This window comes from Amblyomma mixtum, chromosome 1 (assembly GCF_055824585.1).
Source record: "Amblyomma mixtum isolate Tamu chromosome 1, ASM5582458v1, whole genome shotgun sequence".
NCBI classification, from domain to species: Eukaryota; Metazoa; Arthropoda; class Arachnida; order Ixodida; family Ixodidae; genus Amblyomma; species Amblyomma mixtum.
In genome coordinates this window covers 46,983,768-47,005,691 of record NC_143012.1, presented here as the reverse complement: position 1 = coordinate 47,005,691, position 21,924 = coordinate 46,983,768, and the positions used below count along the sequence as shown (strand labels likewise).

General features: G+C 49.8%; 1 protein-coding gene across 2 annotated transcripts in view; it reads right to left on the bottom strand.

Moving 5' to 3' along the window:
* Positions 1-21,569, bottom strand: part of LOC149366229 (very low-density lipoprotein receptor-like) — a 58,158-nt gene extending 36,589 nt beyond the window's left edge. Inside the window, exons 1-2 of one of the 2 annotated variants that reach the window (XM_089549613.1) lie at positions 21,157-21,569; positions 4,673-4,786 (exon numbers count right to left, since the gene is read on the bottom strand). In XM_089549613.1, coding sequence (XP_089405739.1) covers positions 4,673-4,786; positions 21,157-21,313 — 271 coding nt within the window. In that variant the 5' untranslated portion in view covers positions 21,314-21,569. The remainder of the gene's footprint in view (positions 1-4,672; positions 4,787-21,156) is intronic. The other variant, XM_089549622.1, reaches the window with a different exon arrangement.
* Positions 21,570-21,924: the final 355 nt, after the last annotated feature.

Sequence of the window (21,924 nt, the reverse complement as noted above, 5' to 3'; positions counted from 1 at the left end):
ATAAGCTTCGATTAGATTAAGAATAAGGATTACATTAAAACTATACATGAGTGGATTATAAACACACCTTATATGAGAGGTGCGCATCTTACTTGAATGATTCAAAGAAAGGGAACCGAAAAGTTATTTGGTGTAAATAAGGAAGTCTATGCATACTGTCTAAGCGTCGACCATCGGCAGAGACTAATAAAGAAAACTGCTGCCGGACAAGGCCGGATATTGAAGCAGATTTTCTCGACCCGAGCGACGCATCAAGCCGCCATCAGGCTCAGTTGACGTCACGTCCGCAGCTTCCTCCAAGAGTGACGTAACAGATCACGAAGAGGAACTGGTGAATCAGCTTCGGTTTACAACACGTGCTCCCGACGCATCCGTTACAGCCGCCGCACTCTAAAACTTGTATGTCTAAGAACAACCCTTGAAGCGAACTGTTACCATAGCGCACAGCTCTCGCCACCACCAGAGTGCGTGACCGTCGCCATGCACGAGCGCCATACTGTAAACACGCACGTCGCTTGCCGGATAAAACAAAGTGTAGCAGTAACAGCCACAAAGTAGCCGTGTCGATGTTTTGACTCAGCGTCCAGTTGCAACAGCAACGGCAAAAAAAAAAAAACGAGCAGACGACGACAAGCAACGCCTGACTCAGCGGGTAACAAGAAAGCAGACGAACGAGTCAGATGAGCGGCGGCGTCGTCTGCACGGCTGCACGGAGCGCCTCCTGCTACTTACTGGTTCACTCGGGCAGTGTGCCAGACGAAACGTACAACAGCGACCGCAAAGAAAAGAAAAATACAGAATGTAAAAAAATGAAGCTGAGAGAGCGAAGATAGGAAGGAAGAAGAGGGCGCGACCACTGCAAGGATAAGGATGCAGCCCCAGGGAGCGAGGGAAAGAGCAATGAAAATGGAAGGCGCGCGCGAGCAGACGCCGAGTTCCAAACTAGGCTCCCCGTGAGAGATGCCATTCCGGAATTAGAATCTCCCGCGGAAGCGTCAGGATCAACAAACAGCAGCGGCCGCTGGACTCCCGGGCGCCTCCACGCGGCTAGCGAGGTCCGGCCGCGTGAATACCTGTATTTTTTTCATGTCACAATGCGATTTTTCTTTTTACCGTCTAGGTATTATTCCAGCTATAGAGGTGACCATCTGCGCTCATTAGACGACGTGTCCTTGAATCTTTAATGATGATTTATTGATACAGGTAACGCCTGCTCACGGGTTATCTGCAGGAGGGGCCCGATGTTCTTAAAACCGAAAGAATCTAGTCAGGAATCAGTTTTTACCGAGGGGTATGCCGGCTTTTGAGTATCGACATTCGCATTAACGGGCGTGCCCGTGGATCACGCGATCCAAAGCTTCACGGGGGCTTCTGTAAGGTCGGAGTTCAGATTAAAGGTCAAAGATTGCCCCCGCAATGCCTCGACACCTACCTGAAACAATTTCGCTAACTTTTCAGCTGTCCCGTCGAAGAGGGGACTCCCAGCTCTAACAGCGGGTCATGATAAGTTCCGCATTCGGTTTGTCGCAATACCCAGACGGAAAGATTAAATGTAATGCCGCAACTTTGTACTTTAAAAAGTATAAAGTTTCGATAGGCTCTTAAAAAGGGAGCTGGCTGTCTTGTTAGTTTTTAACGTTCTGAAGAATCCTCCATTCTCCTCCGTCGTCTGCGACGGGCAGAAGAAAAAAAAGTAACGAATCAGACGACAGCCGAAACGAGATGGAACAAATGTCGTCTGCTGTCGGCCCCTCGCGGTTGAACGTCACCTCTGCCACCCACCTCGACTTGCGGCTGCCAAGCGCGATTTAAAAGCGATCGTGCGATCGGGTTCCCCTACCCAGCTCTGAAGCAGAGGTGCGGGCGTAACGCCAGCCGCAAAGGAGGGCCCCTCGAGCGATGCCTCTAGTGCGCGTGACCCCTGGCCGACCTTCTGACTCCCTCCCTTCCCTCGTTGCGTGAAGGGAATGCGAAACAGTCGCTTACTGCTGCCACCGTGCTCCGTTGGATCGGGGTTCTTTTAACCGCTCCAGCTGCGATCATCCCTGAATCGAAACATTCTTGGAGTCTTTCTCTAAATCAGATACGGAGTCGAGCAGGGTCAAAAGCAGACTATACGGGTCGTTTTCGTTCGATAAAACCCGTAGCATTTGATGCGTCACGCGACGGTATCTTTATCGCAGTGGAACATTTCATAACGATAGTTTTTTTTCCGGGACCCTTTTGAGCTGTCGGCTGCCAACGACAGGACTTCGCCGACTTGGACGTCAGAGCTACAAGCTGACGCGCGCCGCCTGTTCTGACGCCACAGGCCGCGGCGACCAATGGTAGACTGTGAAAGGACACGGACCTAGCAAAACAGCGAAAAGATCCAGCAACGAGACACGAAGTCCATTAATTTTCATTCATATCAGGAAGGGAGGCACTTGGGCGAACGGCTCATTTCTGCTGCGCAGTATTCCGAGCGGGTATGTTCTGCTTAAAAAATGTAGGATGGACGTAAGGTCAGAGAGACAGCCTTTACAACGCACTGACTGCACGCGCCTGCCGCTCAACTCAACCTGTACGCAAGCATTACTTCCACCCAAACAAACGACCGGTTCTCACAGCTGCGGTTTCGCGCATACTGCGTCGGTCGGGTTCAAATAAAAGAAAATGAACAGGGGGGTCGTAAACAGGTTGCACAGCTCTTAGGGCACATTGCTGCTTGCGATGTCGATAAACGACGCCACCTGAACGTCGTCACTGCTGTCGTAAAAAGGTGCGCATGTGGCGCGAATTGCAGTGTGAATGAGCAAAGCTGGTGAAAGCGTGGAGTGTAAAACAACCTCTGACGCAGCTGCGAGCGTCGGAGCTCGAAGTTTCGTGTACAGTGGCGCCATCTCGCGGTTGGTTTCTCGGCGGCGCGTCAACGTGGCACCTCAGTGCGCGAGATCGCCGAACGCGAGCGAAATTACACCGAATATCCAGCGTATTTAGAGGAATCCCCCCAATGTGGCCGCCAGCGAATAATTACCCGTTTAATTGCTCCAAATCACATATGCTACTCCAGGAAAAACAGATCCGACGTCGCATTCTAACCGGCCTTTTAGGTGCTCACCTTGTCGCATTGCCTTGTGCTCTGAAACTATAGTTTACCTCGACTTGTTAGGCCGGTTTTCTCCGTGGGCCTCCTATGTTTCATACACACACACACACACACACACACACACACACACACACACACACACACACACACACACACACATATATATATATATATATATATATATATATATATATATATATATATAATATATATATATATATATATATATCTGAAGGGCCCACACCAGAGCAGCCCCTATTAATCTACACAGGAAGCGGCGAAGTTTGATTAGGCGACTCGGCAATCCACACCCAGACAATCTGTAGCTGGTAAGAAGCAACGAAACAAAAGACAGCCAGACGGGGCGCCCCAGATCTGTCAGCCACATAAGCACCGAGTGCAAGTGAAGGATAGAACGAGGAACGGCGAAAGCGCAGCCGTCGCACCTTCTTCCTTAGGCAGTGGCTGCCGTGAACCATTTCGACCACCCACCCACGCTATGTCCGAAAGTGCGCTGCGTACAAAGAAGGCGGGGTTATTCCACAATCCCCAAAAGGCTACGCGCTTGCTGCTGCAGATCGAGATCACCTCCCATAGCCCAAGGTTTCATCTTTAAAGTGGACTGCATTTCTTAGTGTAAAGTTTGTCGTATTTACTCGTGTGACAGATGTGCATTCCCAGAAGGTTGTGGTACCAATTATGGAACAGGGAACCGTGTTTAGGCGTGAGGTGAAATTTACGCCGCGAAGAATCAAATACATTCCCAATTTGCAAGTCACTAACGTAGGGGGTTGTGTATATTATGCGAACAAATGCGGTATGGTTTAATCGTGCTCGGTCTTTCTCATGCCCAAACGGAATACGAGCCGAATGGAAGAAAAACACCCGGGGCCAAGTTCAAATTATCCGGAACCCCACGCAGCAACGCAAGGCCGGACTATCGAAGGGAAAATTTTCCGCGCGCATAAAAAAGAACGGAAAGACATCCGATTCAGAGACGGTCTAATTGAGGCGGCAAAGACGCACAAAAACCCTTCATCTTCCCCAGCTTTCCGGAAGAGGAAATGGACAAAAAAATTTCACAGGGACCCATTCTATTTGGATTGGCAATGCGATAGCATTAGTAACGTTTGATGGTTTCACCAGAAGTGACGTCATTTCCCGTTTGGTTGTCACTTCCATCCAGTCAATGGAATAGCTCCGGTCGGGTGATCCAGCCAATGAGAATACTCCACTCTGGTGACGTTACTCCCTTCCAGCCAATCAGAATACTCCGTTCTGGTGACGTTACTCCCTTCCAGCCAATGAGAATACTCCTCTCTGGTGACGTCACTTTCGTCAAGCCAATGAGAATACTCCGCTCTGATGACGTTGCTCCCTTCCAGCCAATCAGAACACACTGCTTTGGTGACGTTGCTCCCTTCCAGCCAATCAGAACACTCTGCTCTGGTCACGAGCCCTCCATCCATCCAATGGGCGAATTTTACTACCGGTGACGCATTTTGGCTCCCTGGGGCTTCTAGTGCTATCGCATTAATAAAGAACCGGATAGGATGAGAAGAGGTGAGGGGGAGGGCCACTGACCGCAGTTCTCCTCGTCGGAGCCGTCGCCGCAGTCGTCTTCGTCGTCGCATCGCCACGTCTTGGGGATGCACTTCTCGTGCTTGGCGCACTTGAACTGGCTCGTAGAACACTGGTCTGCAAAGGGAGAGAGAGAGAGAGAGAGAACGGTGAGGCAACTGCAACAAGCACGCAAACTACTCCGCGCTGTGGCTCACGCTATATGCACACAAACAGTGTACGAACGCGAACATCCCGACCAACATCTGAACAATGCGTACCGTTACCAGATTTCAGGACGACATTTTTTCGCGCAACACTTTCTCTCATAAAGCAAAAAAAGGTAAAAAGATGGGACACGAAGAAAAACAGCCACACATCTGATGTCGCCGTGCGCCCTGCGGCTTCTTTCTTCTCGTCTTGTAATTTTTCACCGTTTACGAACTTGCTTCCCTATTTATACATCTTTTAAATTTTCATGACCTTATTGGCTGTCCCTAACATCCCCTTTATAGGGAGACAAATCAGGCGTGCAATGAGCATTCCCTGTCGAGATGAGCATGCTTGTAGGGAAATAAGCCTCCCTAGCTATGTGAAGGAGTTCTCTAGAAGGAAAGGACTTTTAAAGAGAAGAACTTCTTCCAGTCTTTCTATTCAGAGGTAGAAAGTCCCTTTCAGCCTACTATTCAATAAATCGACACATATCTCACCCTTTATTTTTTTTTATGCTGAGTAGCATACGTCGGTTCACTTTTAAAGCTGGCGCACATTACAAAGCTTTCCCTCTTTCACTAGAGACTTGACGCGACATGCTACCTCGATTGAAAATACAATACGATATAGCCATTATAGGCGACGTACTTCAAAGGAACCGCATTGCGTACATGCGGCTTCAGGATTACGTGAAACAAACGTAAGAGTGCCCAGCAAGAGAAAAAAAAAAGATTTGCTACGCGTGGTTACCTCCCTTCGCAACCATTTTTCAATTTGTTTCCCTTCATGCAAAGCACACTGATGCTGTCTAAAACGACCTGTGTGGTTTATCCCACGTAATTCCCAGGAGTAACATATATATCGAGATGCCAGATCCGCACAAAAGCAACAGTCCACCTTCCTTGCAAAACTCGCCATAGACTGCCTCAGGTGACAGGTTGTATTACAATGTATGCGTCATAACCCCCCCCCATCATCCTTATGCACTTTCACTCATGAATTTCCTGTGTCCGGTATGCACTTATCTACTATAGGTATCTACTTTTCGTTTCATTGCACACTGCTCCCTATCTCGCACTCCTCTCAAAGCCGCTTTCCATTAACGGCTCGGCGTACCAAGCAAGGCAAGTTTTATTACGCCCACGTTTAAGCCGCGGTATAACGCTACGCATTCTACACCCGCACCTCGGTTGCTATCGAGATCGACATCGCACACCCAAGGTTTCCGGTTCGCGCAACTTTAAATGCGCCGCATACAACCGTCACTGGCGTCAGCGGCCTTACTAAAGAACCCATTGTACTGCATGAACACGTCTTCTCAGTTTCCTCAATCTTTCTAAGAAACGAAGACGTCAGCACCGACACGAATTCCTCCGCTGACAAGAAATCATCGATAGCTAACTCCGTTTCATACATTGCAGGCAACGCTGCGGAGGTTGCTGAAGTAGTGCGCCCGCGAAGCTATATTACTCCACCACGTATCATTCGCTGTTCTCGAAATATAAAACGATGTAGTAGCATTGAAAGACATGGTCGAAGCTGTGAGGCACTCAGTGTTCGGGCTCTCAAGTCATAATTTTCATAGAGTGTGAACTACTTTTTGGACGCGGATTTAGTAGAAGTGGTTCGCTCTATCAACCGCGTATCATACCGCCAGCTGTACTTTTGCTTCTCGAAATCTGGACGAGTAGCAGGACGAAAATGTGGCAAGAGGTAAAACAAGTCCACGAGGTGCCAGTCACGGGAATTAAGATTTGTCGCTACGAACTATGTTTGTGTTCGGTTTGGTTGTATGGCGCACTATTTTTTGCGTGCGGACTTAGCCTGCGCGAACAGGTTCGCTAGCTTTGGCAGCGCTGCCTGCTATGTATGAAACGAAGCTTTTTTTTTTTTTTTCATATAGCCCTCCAACGGCCGTTCGATGTGCCACTGGATTGCCCGCGCGTATGGAAACACCCGACGAAAAGGAATGGAACACCACCGGAAGCAAAAAAAAAAGAAGAAATAAAAAAAAAAGGCCGGACAGAAAGGCGGGCACGTCGAAAGAAGGCTGACGTCACAGCATCACGCCACCGAATAGCCACGCCACGCGCCCCGCTCACTGGGCTCGGTCCCGCTATAGCCTTTCAAGAGGAATAACAAATAAATAAAAAAAGGAATTGATGTTTGCGCGGAAATCCCCTACGGCTGGCATATACAACACGACTGTATAGTAAGAAGGGGGAGAGGCTGAGGGGAGGGCGACTCGGGTGTACTGAAGGTTAGTGCCGAGAACAGATGAGATAAAACCTTGATATCTGCTTCTCATCGCAGCCACAAGGTCGCTAATTGGAGATAGGTGACGGAAGGAGGCTGGGGAGGTATGTGTATATCAGTGGCTGAAATCGCATCAGACGAGTGTCAACTATCGCCATTTCCGATCTCCGAAGGAGAGAACGTCGAGGACGTTGTCAAGACTGAAGAGGCCCGCACGAGCGATACGTCAAGCCTCGAACAAGAGCGGCCCTCTCGAAAGCAGTACTTGAAGAAAAAAAGTCCCCAGTGCTCGACAGCGAAGAAGACCTTGTCATCGTTAAGATGCTCGTTAGCAAACGCTCTTCACGGCCCTTATCGCTCACTGTGTAGTTTATACTCCGTTTCCACACTATCTTTGTACAAAGAGAAGTACTCAACAAAGGCCTTTAAGTTTCTCAAGCATACAGTATGCACCCGCTGATAAAAGCAGGAAGGGCAAGTAGGTAGGTCAGCAGAATTGGCCATCTAATCTTCTTTACTATCTGGGTTATCTGATGACTAGCGCGTTTTTTTCATCGACTCCTGTCTATACCTACTTAGCTTGGTTTTACAGAGCGCTTCATTCATCCTTCTCAGCATTTGTTCTTCAGGCCAGCTTCGCAATAGAAGGTCCTTCGAAATTCGTAACAACCGCACGGCCGAACGGTGCGTTTCGTCCCAATGTTAACTGTGGCCTCAGCAAAAAACGAACCGCTAACACTAGCGCCATATTTGGTGCTGGGGCAAGACACTGTACAGACTGTCAATGACATCTTTGCAAGGGCCAAACGACCCTGCCCGCTTGAACCAATGCTTGAGGTCTATCAGACTCCATAATAGACCGATGCGAGGCAGTGCAGATCCCTCCATCACGAGTTTTTATCCAATCAGTATACACTCATCGCCCTGCCTGTACGGCGCTCAATTAGCGCGTCGTTAAGCAACCACTACGCCAGAGCGCCTGCTCAAAGCACATCCTGCCTGTTTTACACACACGCGCGCTCACAACATCCGCAGCGATATTGTTATGCGCGCGCAAACGACCGAGCGGCGTTGTGCGTAGCGCGTAAGCGCAGGCGAGATACTGCGCCGGGGCAGTGCACTTCACAAGCGAGCGAAAGAGCAGACGCTTTCACGACACGCCGCTCTTCCCTTCGCCGTACACACCCCCTTCCTGCGTCGCGCGCGCCTTTCAAGATAAGAAAAAAAAAAAAGCGACACAAAATATAACATTCAAAAACGTAAACAAAAGAGCGTGAGCGGAGATGTATACAAGTGGGGTCTGCGGCATCGGCAAACGATGCGCGACGGATTCAGAATTGCGCGCGATCCCTTCTCTCTGCAGCTACAGCGGTGCAGGAACGCACACACCCCGTCTTTCCAGTGCGGTCACGCATTCCAGCGGCTTTGCCGGTCCACAGCGCTCGCCGCCGCGGCTGCCCTGGGGCTGACCGTATATACTTATAGGTATATCAAACATGTTGCAAGGCGATCGTCTGCAAGTCTAGCAGGGGCGTTTGCCCGCTCTGTACACGACCACCAACTTCGATCTACTGTGGAGCATATACAGGCTTCCGCCTCGGACGAAGAAAGTTCTGCGTTTTTTTTTTATTTGCTCTTATGTTCCTGGTGCTCAGAATTTCTCGCGGTGTTTCCTTTCGAACGCGTAATACGAAACTCAATAGGCGTTTTTACGAAGAATTAGCGCGGTTGTACCGGCTTTTTAGGTGCCGTTTTCTTCCATCGTCTGCTAAACAAGCAACGTTCGTCTGCGCGCTCATATCTGACGAATGCAGACGATATCGAAGCGCTGAAAACGAGGAGGATGCTCAGAGAAATCTACAATTTTTTGCGCTGAACGAACAAGAATAGATCTACGCTTAGAGGGCAATCGATTTATGCGTTAAAATCGAAGAATTCTTTAAATACGGTTAAGCTCGAATTACTGTTCTTCGCTGTTTTTTTCTGGTCGGAGGGCGCCCGTAGGCTTCCGCTTTTCAAACGCCCCAAATACTGACACCGCGGAGCACTAGTTTTCGATCCCTCCGCCAATCGCGAAAGCTGCAAATACAAAGCAAGCAAAGGCGCGAGAACGCCAATAGACCACCGCCGAGGCGGTGTGTTCGCAAAGGGAGAACACACCTTGGCCCTTATTTCTCCGCAGTTACAACGTCGCTTGCGCGCAGTGCGCCCCCAATCGGGTCACGCTGGAACTGGATAGCAGAAGACGCACACCATGCGCGGCCGCGCCATTCGCAACAGCACCCCCCACCTTACCCCTCCCCCCCCGAGCTAGTGGCCGTACCCCCCCCCTTCCCCCCACCCCCCCGAGCTAGTGCCGAGCAGACGAAAATTGACCAGCGCCCCGCGAATCAATCAGCAGAGGCCGCTTGCCTCGCCTCAAGCAGTCGATCGAAGCAGCAGACGACGACATTTCAGGCGCATCGAACATGGACGCCTCATGAAAATAAAAACCTGCGTGCTCCGTGCGGCGCGAAATCTACGGTATACATTCGAAATATACGCGGAGTGTATATACGCGCCAAACGTGCGCCATGTTTTAAACATAAGCGCGCAAACACACAGACGGGCGAGCAGACGGCGACGTATACCGCGCGTTTGGAAGCGTTGCTCCTGCTTGGTCGCTGGAGCGCGCAATTCGGGAAGCCCGAAAAGCGGGCTGCTTACGCCGTTCGCTCAAATCAAGATCAAGGTCACCTACCTGCTGCTGCAGCCCGACCGAGAAACAAAAAAAGGAGCGAAAACGCGTCCCCGGCGCTCCAAGCACGCGCACGCGCGGTTGTAGTGCGCAAGCGCTGTTTCGAACGTTCGATCCGACAGGTATATACACACAAAAACAGCCCATTCCCAGCATAAAGCAGACGACGCTCCGAGCAGAGCGGGTGTCGCAGAAGACGCATTTTGTGAACGTAGCTATAGGCGGCGCTCGTTTCATACCAGTTACCACTTGGTGCTCGCCCGTACCAGTATAAGTACCCAACTTCTTTTTTCTTTGCCCGGAGTTGCTTCGTTTAGGTCCAGTTTGCGTTGCGCCATGTATTATGCTTGTTTTTGCGGCTACAGATATTGAGAGGTATTCTAGTGCCAAATCATCGAATCCAGAAACCACTTCCCACGTAACGAAACCTTCAGATATGAATCTGTACTGAACGAAAGGGGCTCTTTTTCCTATCTTAACCAACGTTACAAGTACACGTGGATCTGGCACTACTGGCAAGGATCTTGACCCAATCTATTCAGGGCAAACGCAACTGAAGCTTCAGAACGTACGCTCAAGCCTACCGTAATCTTTCTTTCGCGTTTAACCTCCTCTTGTCTATCGACCACTCAAGGCGTGCTATCGGGTTTAATCGCATCTCTCGAAGCCAATTCCGAGCTCGAACCAGCGAATTCACTCCCAAAACCTCCGAAGTGAAAAACAGAGCGAAGCAGAACAGCCAACAACTATCTTTTAATGCTGAATTCCAATGGCAGATCGAGACCGCTCCGTCGGATCGCGTACGGAGCGCGTCGGAGCGCGTAGATTTGCCACCTCCCAGTTTGCGATTGGAATGCTAGTGATCCCTCGGGAGCGCGACGCCAGCGCCGCAGCGGCGACCGCGGAAACTAGGCGCGCCGGCGGAGCGGACGCCCTGCTAGCTTCGTGTTCGAGTGCGACAAGAGTTGCGCGAGGCGCGATCTCCGCGTTGACAGACGCCGTCTCGGCGAAACAAAAAGGAGGTAGTACGAAGGCCGTAATGTAAAACCAAAACCAAAGCGTATGTACAGGATGGTCCACTCTCCGTGAACACGCGAGTATGCGGCCGCGGTCTTCGGAGAGCCGGTGAGCCTGTCCCTACCGTTCACGAAAGAAGTGGCGGACGACGCGCAGGCAATTTGCTCGCTGCTCGATTTTCCAGCCTTGCGACTGCGAGACGCAAGCCGCTGAACCAATCAGCGAGACAGTCGAGCTTTCGGCAACGACGCCGCCCGCGGACACGCCGAGCGACTAACTGCGCTGCCCCCCGGCCAACGTTTCTCCCTGGCTGCCGTAGTCGTCGCTAAGCCTAACTGTTTTTCATCGATGCCGCAGCTGAGGGCGCTTCGGAATTGGCCAGCGCTGTAGTAAAGGTGCTACTCGCGTCACCGTTTTACTGTGTTCCTCGTCTCATAATAAAATAAAGACATGATCGATTTCTGCGACGCCTCCAACAGCGGAGCTAGCAGACAGCAGGCCAGCCGCACTGGGCATCAGGAAGAAATTTGCTTGTATCGCAGTTATCACTTCTACCAGCAACTCGGTATTGGCCAACGATCCTCAAAAATGATTCATTTGTTACATTCCTCTACTCCAGGGCTTGTTATGAACGCGAACAAAGAATATTAGCGCATTTTTCTGACGCCGGCGGCAGGCATATACAGGCCGGCAGCTTCACACTCGCTGTCCGTTTCAGACGAATCTTCACTGCTGGACTCTGAGCTTTCAGTGCCCGAGTCGGAACTGTCACTTCCATGAAGCAAAATTAGTGCCGCACGGCTCGAAGCAAGATCACTGCCGTCCACTGTTGACTGGAAAGTGCCCGTCTGTCCCGGCTCGCCCGGCTCACCACGTAGCGACGACAGGAACGAAGCGGCTGCTGCCGGTCGCGACCGGAAGCAGACGCGGCGGAAAAGAAAACGTCAAGCGAGGTTCCGGTCAAATCCGCCGATTTCGGCAGATCAAGAATCGCTGCTCCACGGAGCGATCCGGGATTTCCGCCTGATCCCGATCTGCCATTGGAACATACAACTCGCGCTCCCATTTTACCATTGGAATACGACTGATCCAAACCGAGCAGAAAAACTTGATCCCGATCTGCCATTGGAATTCACCATAAGAAAACGTCATCACGTGAAACGTGGCATTGCTTCGGCACCTCTAGATCACGTGCTTCCCAAGGTAATCTAACCTCACGTTCAAAGTATCGCGCCGCCTCGAGAGAGTTAGGAGAAACGAAAAAAAAAAACAGCGCCCTCCTTTCCCCTCAAAGGGCTTATCTCGTACACGGTAGCAGGCGCCAAAAAAAGCGAAATGTTGCGCGCGATGATATTCATCGAACGGTGGCACTGAAACCACAGCGATAAGGACGCACGGAATCGTACAGGCGAGCTTGCCGAGTCGATCACACCACTGTTTGTGCTCTGGGGCCCGTATCTACACCGTTGAGAGATCGTCGCGTCGATCTCTGGCAGCAAAGGCATGTACACGACCTGGCTGTGTATAAGAGCCAACTGCCTTTTAACGGGGTGCATATGCGTACGCGGTAGTAGTAGTACGCACCGTGGTGTAGGTGAACGTCGTCAGGAGAGCGTGACGTTCCATGGCGCTAATCACCGTCGCCAGATCGTGCATGACGACGGGATGTACGGTGACTTCTCCAGAAGCAGACGGGTGAGGAGCGTCAGACTAAGAGTGGGAGGGTACACTAAAGATCTTGAACCCCGATCCGAAGGTACACCAACCGTCTGCAGAGGTTCCCAATAAGTCCTCTCTGGACGTCGCCATATTGGTCGCTGGATTGCAGTGTTAAACGGCACTCTGAACACAAATGCGCCTATATGGGAGTACAAAGTGAGTAAATTGTCTATAGCACACCCTTATATAAGGGAATACAAAGGGAGTAAGCTGTCCATAGCACACCCTTATATAAAAGAAAGTGTGTTACTCTCTTTTTATCAGCTTCTGTTCAGGGTGGCGCAATCGTGGTGAGAGCGCGCTCTAAACAAAGGAGTAAAAATGTAGTTAAAGTTCTTTAGCACAATGACTTTTATAAAAGGGGGTGCTCTAGATGAGTTTACTCCCTTTTGCTCCCATATAGGCGTATTCGTGTTTACAGCACGGCAGCGGAATTGGTTTGCAACAGTCCAGAGTAGGAGGTGTTTCGACAGCCGGTTTTTCAACTATATATACCTGCGACTGCTACAAACGCGATCCTTTTTGAATGTCGGAGCACCGCGGGCTTGAGACTTTTACAGCCGGCAGATTATAGAAAAAGCTACAACTAGAAATTAAGCACTTCGAGATTATAAACATCTTACTGCCTCAGAAGAACGTCAATTTGGGCCAGATGGTGCATTATTTGAGACTGAATAGGCAACAGCGCTACAGCGAGACGTACACAAGACGTACAACCTTTGTGAAAAGTTTGGAGCCCAGGGAGTTTTCTTTTGAGCCACACTGTGTCGTTCTTAATGGATCTCTAGCGCTCCAAGTTTCCTGGACATGAGAAGATTCCCGGTACTGCCTCCTGCAATAGGTAGGACTTCCATGAATGCTCCTGGAGTCCCAGTATAAAGCTTGGAAGTGAACCCCCTGGGCTCTAAACTTTTGACAAAGACTGTACGTCCTGTGTCAGTCCTTGTGTACGTCTCGCTGTAGCGCTATTGCCATTTCAGACTCAAATCTTAACGCCCCGTCCTCCACCACTCCTCAAAACAGCGCTCCCTGACAACATATCAAAATAAAAGGGTGAAGTGCCGACTTAGACAACTGATACATTTCGAGTCTTGTTTCAAGGATCGTCTGCAGTTTTCGACTTCTGCTCTGCCCTCCCGTAACACCGCGTAGTGAATCAAGGTGCGCGACTATAGAGCGTTCCACTCTAATTGGCCGGATTGTCTGATGACGTCACGGTGAAGTAGGTAGCGATTATAGCGAGAAATGAAACGACACTGATTCGAGACTTTGAAGGGTGAACGGTTCGTCAACAACTTCTGTGAGGGAGAAACAGACCGCCTTGGGCCGTGAGAGGGCGCGCAGCAAAGCTCTTGGCTGTCAACAGTCATGCTCAGACCGCTCCTTCATTCGACGTCGACCTCCATTCCAACAAGAATGAACAACAAAGTAGGAAATCACAGCCTCCAGTATCTGGCCGACCTTATCTGCGATAGGGCCTGTCGTGTCGAGGTCGATTCTAGTGGAACGGAAAAAAGAATAAAGGGGATAGAGGGGGGGGGGGGGGTCAGCAGAAGTGGATTGCGCCACCACGTATCAGGCCCTATAGAAGCCACGGATCGATTGGGCTGACGTCGCCATCGACGCCACGCGAAGTCGGTGCCGCTGGCGCAGCGCTTTTTTTCTCCCTTTCCATTTTGGGTAAAGCGGTCGCGTTCTGGAGATCACTCGTCTGACGAGAAGCTTTGTTTTCGTCTAAACTCGTTTGTTTATACTTCTGTCCGCAGTGTTTATACCTCCATGAAAAACTTGTTCTGACGACTGGTTTCCGGTATTTTGCTTCGTTTCCTCAAGTTACTCGTCCGCACGATTTTTTTTTTTCTTTCAGTAAGCGATACTCTGAACATCGGCGTACAACCAACGTGGCTAACGTCTTCAGTGCGAGACTATTCCAGACAGAAACATTCGATATTTTTATTCCTAACCAGGTCCGTTTCTTCGTCCCACAGGAAATATTTATTATTTTCTCTCGCGGTTTAGGTTAGATAGAGGTCGCAATTCTAGCTCACGAATTTTGATAGCGCTGTCCCGACGCATGATCCTGTTTCAAGTATTTCCCCATTATCAGAAGGCAAGTATTGGCCCAATAAATTGTTCAAACCTTTGCCATAATACAACGGTGTACAGAAATTAACTCCGACCAGAAGAGCGCTTCGTTTAGGTATAACTAGAGTGAAAAAATACACTGTATAAAAGAGGTCAGTAGCGAAGTATCCAGCTTGGAGAGGGTTGAATGGTACCTGGGACACTTCTTTTGTCTCCGTACACTCTAAAAGAAATGCACCTATATGAGAGTAAAAAGATAGTACGCTGTCCTCTAGGGCACACCCTTTTATAAAAGGGTCTTCGCTAAAGGACCGTTTAGTCCACTTTTACTCCTTTGTGTTCAGAGTTTAAAATGATGCGTGCGCGTGTTTTCATATAGCACGTAGAACCAGCCAGTCAGCGTGACCCTTAAGTGTCAGGTCACTCCGTCGCAAACCAAATGCTGAACGTAGACCTACAAACAGGCGGAAAAATTGGGCCGAGAATTCTTATCTTTGTATTACACCCTTACCTGCTAGTAATAGAACACCAAGCGATTAATTTACGGCATCACTTGCACTACTATGCTGCACGAGGAATAAAAGAAAAAAAAAAGAACCACTTTCTGCGGCTACAGTCATGCGACACAAGCACAATCCAGCGCTATACTATAGCTAACTATCCCCGAGAGCTCCACTGACCGAGAATGTATTAGAGAGACGCACAGAGCTGTCAGAATTCGATCGTCACGAAACAAACGACAAATGCTGTTTTCAGTCGGGCATTAATCCTATACCATATTGATGAGTCCATAGACCTGCAGAGTTGCATACACATGCCGGCGTGTGTGCTCGATTTCAAGTTATGCCACGGCGTCACCAGACGTCGAATACTTGCCGTAATCCCGTTCTTTCGTAACTTCCTAGCTAGTATTTCAACGTGCTCTTTTTTCTTCCCGTTTCACTGCTGCAGCCCTTCTAATCTCGCTTACTTGTCCCCGATATTGCCAATTGCTAACAAATATCCCCTCGCAACAGGGAACAGTGTAATTACAAGTTACTGTCATTCATTTTAGTTCCTTTTAAACTTGACCGAATCTGCCAGCGCGACGACGATTTTGCGCTTGCCACCTTACCGTTTTAAAATTCAGCGCAGGTCGTCACTCGCTGCTATACATACATCTGATCGCTCAGGAACTGGGTAGTCAGCTATTTCAACATCGGCGGCTATATTAGCGAGTGAATAATACAAAAATAAAAAAGTGCGCCAGCGGGTCCCCAAAGCACTTGTCCTGATATCTTAGTGTTATCTTAGTGTAGACTGTGGAATCGTGATTAGATATATAATCTGGAAGCAAACTTTGTTTTCACACAGAGGCTACAGTCTCTTAATGTGGGTAATGTCATGACTGGGAATTTTTTTTGTTTAAAACACTTTTTTTCCATTTACTGTCCCACTTACTTTATAGGGCCCATTTCTTCTGTAACCCCCAACCAAAGGCACAGAGCAGATCGGCGGTTTTACACACTGTGCCTGAAAGTGTCTTCTCTGGGGAACTATCGCGGGCTCTCTTCATTCGCCATCGTTCCGCACTTGTGCACTCTTTACTGTCCTTGCACTGGCATCCTTGCACAACCACCTCCCCTGCACAACAGCCACCTCCCCTGCACAACAGCCACCTCTCCTGCACAACAGCCACCTCTCCTGCACAACAGCCACCTCTCCTGCACAACAGCCACCTCTCCTGCACAACAGCCACCTCCCCTGCACAACAGGCACCTCCCCTGCACAACAGCCACCTCCCCTGCACAACAACCTCCCCTGCACAACAACCTCCCCTGCACAACAACCTCCCCACTTTCTGAAGTAACTTCCGTAAAAGATCGCACGCTTGCTTCTAACTTCAGTGATGGTGTTTCGTCAAGCCTCCTGAATATTTCTGTCCTACCCAGTCACACCTGCCACGCCTACCCACGTCGAGAAGAAGAAACGAGGAACATTTTATGGGCACTCGGCCACCGTCTAGAATGCAGGCGTTCTTGACCCTGCAGTGCACACACAGGCCGCCGACTGTCACTACGCTACAACCGGCGTTATCTCGCACGAGACGCCACTACTACGCTCAGGTCAGTTAACTTTTCCCTCCGCGAAATGACGGCGCGGTCGCTACGTCGGCAGCTGACTGAGGCGATAAAGCCCTTTCCGGTACACACACTACAGCCACACAACGGAACCGGCACTGCAAATGAGGGAAAGCAGGCGATAAAAACGCAAGATATGAAGGCGACGAGGATTCCTCGGAATGCTCCGGGAACGCGTCACGCCTTCCTTCAGGAGAGTTGTGGCGTACTAAATGCCGAGCTGAAACGTAGCTGGAAGCAAGGCGTCGGATGGGAAATCAGAAAACCAGCGATGGATACTGGGGTGGAAATGGTTGTTTGGTGTGATATGGGAGAGGCCTTTGTCCTAGTTACCTAGTAAAAGTTTACCTAGTTAAGCTGATGACACTAAATATTTAGGCTACTCTGTTTTTAATTCGCGTTGTAGTTGTGCTGCGCCTGTCGCACTGATGTCGCTTCAACAGCACTAGGGTTCTAGGTTAGTGTGTCGAGCGGCGTATCTGTGCGCTGTGGTTTACGGTGTGCTGTGTACACACAAGCGTTCGTCATTTAAACGAAGTATGTACGTCGAAGGAGGCTGGGCACCACCGCGGCCTGACAGATCCAACATAAACCGGCATTAATGGCAACAGAGTGCGCCGGAGTACAGTCGCGAGCAATACAAGAGGCAGACTTTTAGCAGAAAACTGCGAATTTTCTGGTTATTCTACTCATTCATTCATTTCTTTAATTATTATTACTTATTATTCAGAAGAGTATTATTTCAGCTGTATTTCATAATGACTTCATGATACACACGAACAGGAAAACTAGTTCGAAAACGGCAAACCATTTTGCTTGTCAACGCTTATGGAGAAACCAATAAATCAGAGCTCAAATGCTGTTCCCTCTCATATGCTCACGACTGTACATCTAGACACTGCACCGCTTAAAAAAAAACAGACAGCTCGCGGAAAGACCGTGGCGTGACTTCTGATCACGCCACTAGAGTATGCGAGCTTCCTCCTCGGTCACGCCATCTGTGACGACAAAAAAAAACCGCTAACACCGACCAAGTGCGATCTAATTAAAGAAAGACGAATTTGACAGTGTCAGTGTGTGGCATTTGTACTGAATTGTAATCAAGTCTGCGTGGTACTGCTGGAAAACTATCAATGCTCCAAGCGGCTTAACATTTCATTCCAACTGTTCCAAGCGTGACGCGAAAAAGCAATGGCGTACTTAGCAACCTTTATACACTCTAGAGCAGCCAGATCTACATATCACCGAGAACGAGAAACTGTCGCAATCGCCGACGTGTGCGCTACAAAGTATCACGGACGAGGCGTTGAGGGAACTCTAGAAGCAGCGGATTGCATTAAGCCATCGCTAGCTGGCATATTCATGAGACCATCGGGAAAGACGCGCTCAACCTTTGATTCCAGGAAAGGTACGCACGGAAAACGTGGCAGCTTAGAACAGCCAGAAAGATTCAGCGATGACCTTTTTCCTCTTTGCATAGACAAAGCTACTCGCAGGGGCATCCAACTATAATCCAACCGGCCTTTAGAGAACGCATGGATGCTGCAGATGCCTAGGCCACTTCTCTACAACTGAATACAGCCGCACGGGTAACCATCTGGTCTTGAGACTGTTACCGAATGTACTGTCGCTGAATGACAAGCATTCGGTTTTATTTGCTAGCGCATTTTTAATTCGTGCGCGGCTTACATTCGTGTACGTGGTACAGAGTGGGCAGTAAAAACTTACGGTATGTCTGTGCTCTGAAACGAATTTACCGTGGCGCTCGCTCTATGCCCAGTCACCTGGTATCGGTGTCCAACGGACGCAACAAACAAGTCCTCATATTTTCAGACATTTCAGGCAATTGGCTTTCTTGACTGTGGTGAATTTTTTTCGCACACTCTGACCCCGTTAGCGTGTGAAGCTGGTTGTATGTGTTTAATCATATAGTGAAGTCATGTGGGTAAGGCCATGATAGGTCGCTTATAACAGTGCGGCTGTTTCTTTTTAGTTGCGTGTGGGATGGTGGGAATAAGTAATAGGTTGTTAGTGGTATCTACCTGTCCTTACTCCCTTTTTCCATTCATTTCACGCCATTTTTTTCCTCCGCAGATGATATGTAAGGCAAACGTGTGATAGTTTTTGTAGTCGCCAGCCTCTTTATTACATTTAATTAACAACCACCACCACTACTATTATGACTACTACTACTACTATTTTAAAAACGGCGGGGAACGTCCCATAGTTGAATACCTGCCAGCGACACCACCTGCGACCAAATAACGAGTGACGTGCACTACACAAGGCAAACAACCAATTATAATTACACAGTACTACCATCTCTGGTTCTTGTCTCAGTAATATGCTTACTATCAAAACTAATACTCAAAGGAAACAGTACGCAATAAATATTTGGTCGGTTGTATCGACCAGAAGGGAGGAACAAAGGGTTGTTCGTCAGTGCAGTAAATTGTACTACCTTATACTACAAATTTGCAGGGGAGACACGTCAGTGCAAGTACGGACAAGATGTGTTAATTGACATCAATGCTGATGTGATGTGTAGAGGCACTTCATTTAGAACGATTAATCGGAAAATTTCGAAGCCTTTCTGGTACTTTCGGCGCTGGTGAACGAAATTGAGCCATCGCCCTTGGCTTCATATGGTCGCTTTTTTTTTACTTGCATTAGTCTACAGGGTGGTTACATCAAACTTCCTTGTTCGTCCTCCTCCCTACGGCGATAAAGCGAAAGCCGATCGGGGGTTATATTTGGCGTCGATTGCGACAGCAGGCTTTTTTTTCCTGGGGCATATCGTTACAAGGAATGCTTATCGGGTCATACGCGGAGCGCGCGAGTGTCTCGATTTCGTCATATCAACAACCAGCCTGTTGCAATAAACGTACGCTTGCTTGCCGCCTGCTTTTCTGGCAAGCCTATTTACGGAAACGTCATACGCTGCCCATCATACAGCAAAACGGCGCAGGTTTTTCCGATATAGGAAAAAAAAAGGTAACTCTGCTCAGTTCATGATATAACAAGGCGGCACATGCCCTTTGACTGTGAAACAAAATGCAATGAGGCGCCAAACGCTTTGTGCAGCAGACGGCAGCCGTCCACATGGGAGCAGACGATAACGCGTGTTCGCTTTTTTTTGACGCCTCACGTAACAAAGTCGTCTGCTGTTGCACGTGGGCCATTTTGCCGTCCGCGACAGGACGGTCCGGCCGCCATTGTAGAACGAACCGTCGACAGCAATTTGGCGAATGAAACGAATATCTATCGAATTCGTCCATAAAATGCAGTGCGCTGGGTGGTTTAGCAGCAAGAGAAAAGGTCGTTCGTATAGAGTACGCGTGCTAAGTCCACGTGTACGCATCAAACATGCGCACTAGCTAGAAAACACAGTTTCTAGCGGCTGACGCAAGCCGGACAGGCGATACAAAAAAAAAAAAAACACCGCGCAGGTCTAACACGTCGCTCTGAACGCACAGTACAGTCACGAACGAGTTGCTGCGCCAGCCAAGTAAAAATATTGAATGCGAACGATTAAAACCTGCCTAACGCGACGCAACAAGCAAAACAAGAGTTGAAGAGGGTGAGAGAGAAAGCTTGCGACTGGAGAAAGATGCGCTGGAGTACAGGGAGACCACGGCACCCGCGATGGGCAGACAGACTAGGGGTAAAAAAAAAAAGAGAGAAATGGGCGGCCCGTTTCAATGACCCCTCGCTGGGTACTGGCGGGCTCTCCTCGCCGTTTTGGGGGGACCGCACGAAGTTGCGGCACGCGTGGAAATCTTAATCGGAGGGACTCTGTCACTTTTACATCCTCCAAAAATGCCAACATAAAGGGAATGTGAAAAAGTCCGTCCCGAGACGGCCGCGTCAGCGCGCTCATTTCAAAAAGAAAACTGGCACATTCCAACGGGCAAGGCCTAAGGGCGCGCCGGCCGGCTTCCGCAGTTCTGGCACAGAATAGAGTCGGCTTTTCAGCAGGAGCGATGTGTCCCGGTTTGAAAAAATACCCAAAACACGCGTTTATTCTCGTACTTTGTGCGAGTCCAACAAAGCACGGCACGCGTCGTCATTACCAGACCGGAAAGTTCGAGAGCAAACCTACGGCGCTGTAAGTAATGCCGGCCGGCGAACGGGCCGCCACGCCACCGCCACGCCGGCTCAGAATGTATGGGATAGCGCTGGAGGCTCCGTGGTGCCACGCCTGCAGCAAACGGACAGCGCGCGCGCGTCGATATTTTTTTTTTCTTTTGCCCGGCTCACTGAGCCTCGCCTCACTTTCGTATTCAACGCCGGCAGCGAAGCGGTAAGAGCGGCAGTTACCGCGAAAAGTACGACGCACATTGCGACGTTACACTACTCACTGGAAGCATCGACTGTCCGAACTCCGCAGCAAGCAACGGCGATCAAAGCGATGGCGAAGACGACAAACAGTGACGGCGATGACCGCAGGGGCGCGGAGAAGATGCTCCACCTCAAGGCACCCATGCTGCTCCTCCTCGATGCACCTTCACTGGCCATCCAAAGCGTGGCGATATTGGCGAGCACACAAACAGCGGTTTCTTCTTCACCCAAAAGAGATGCCCCGAAAGTAACACACAGTCACGGTGCCGCAGAGGTTCAACTGCGGCGGGCGGGGTAGACGGCAGTACAAGTAGGGAACGGGTAGGAGGGACGAAAAAAAAATGAACCGAGTGCCGAAGCCGAGCACACACACCCGCCTAGTGCCTCGGTCTATCCGCGTATGAGGAGAATCGCCGAGGCCGGCAGTCGTACGATGTTGGGAGAGGCGCTGCTGCTCCAAGCGGCGGAGCCCACCCCCCTTGCCTGGCGTATCCTTTCTTTTTTTCTGTCTTTCCCTTCCACGCGCGCGCACGCACGCAAAGACCGCTTCTCAGTCTATCTCTCTCTCTCTCTCACACACACGCCTTTGCTGCTGCCGCTTGATGACGGCGGAGACCCCTTCTCTCCCGACCAGTGCTGCGCTAGCTAAACTCGTACTTCTCGTACTTTTTTCCCCGTACTTTTCTGTCTATCTCTTTCGCCGCGCGCGCCGCCAGGCGTGACGTTTTGTCTTACGGGGGACGCGTCTCGGTGACGTTCACACGGTGTGGCCCGTGACGTAGCGACTC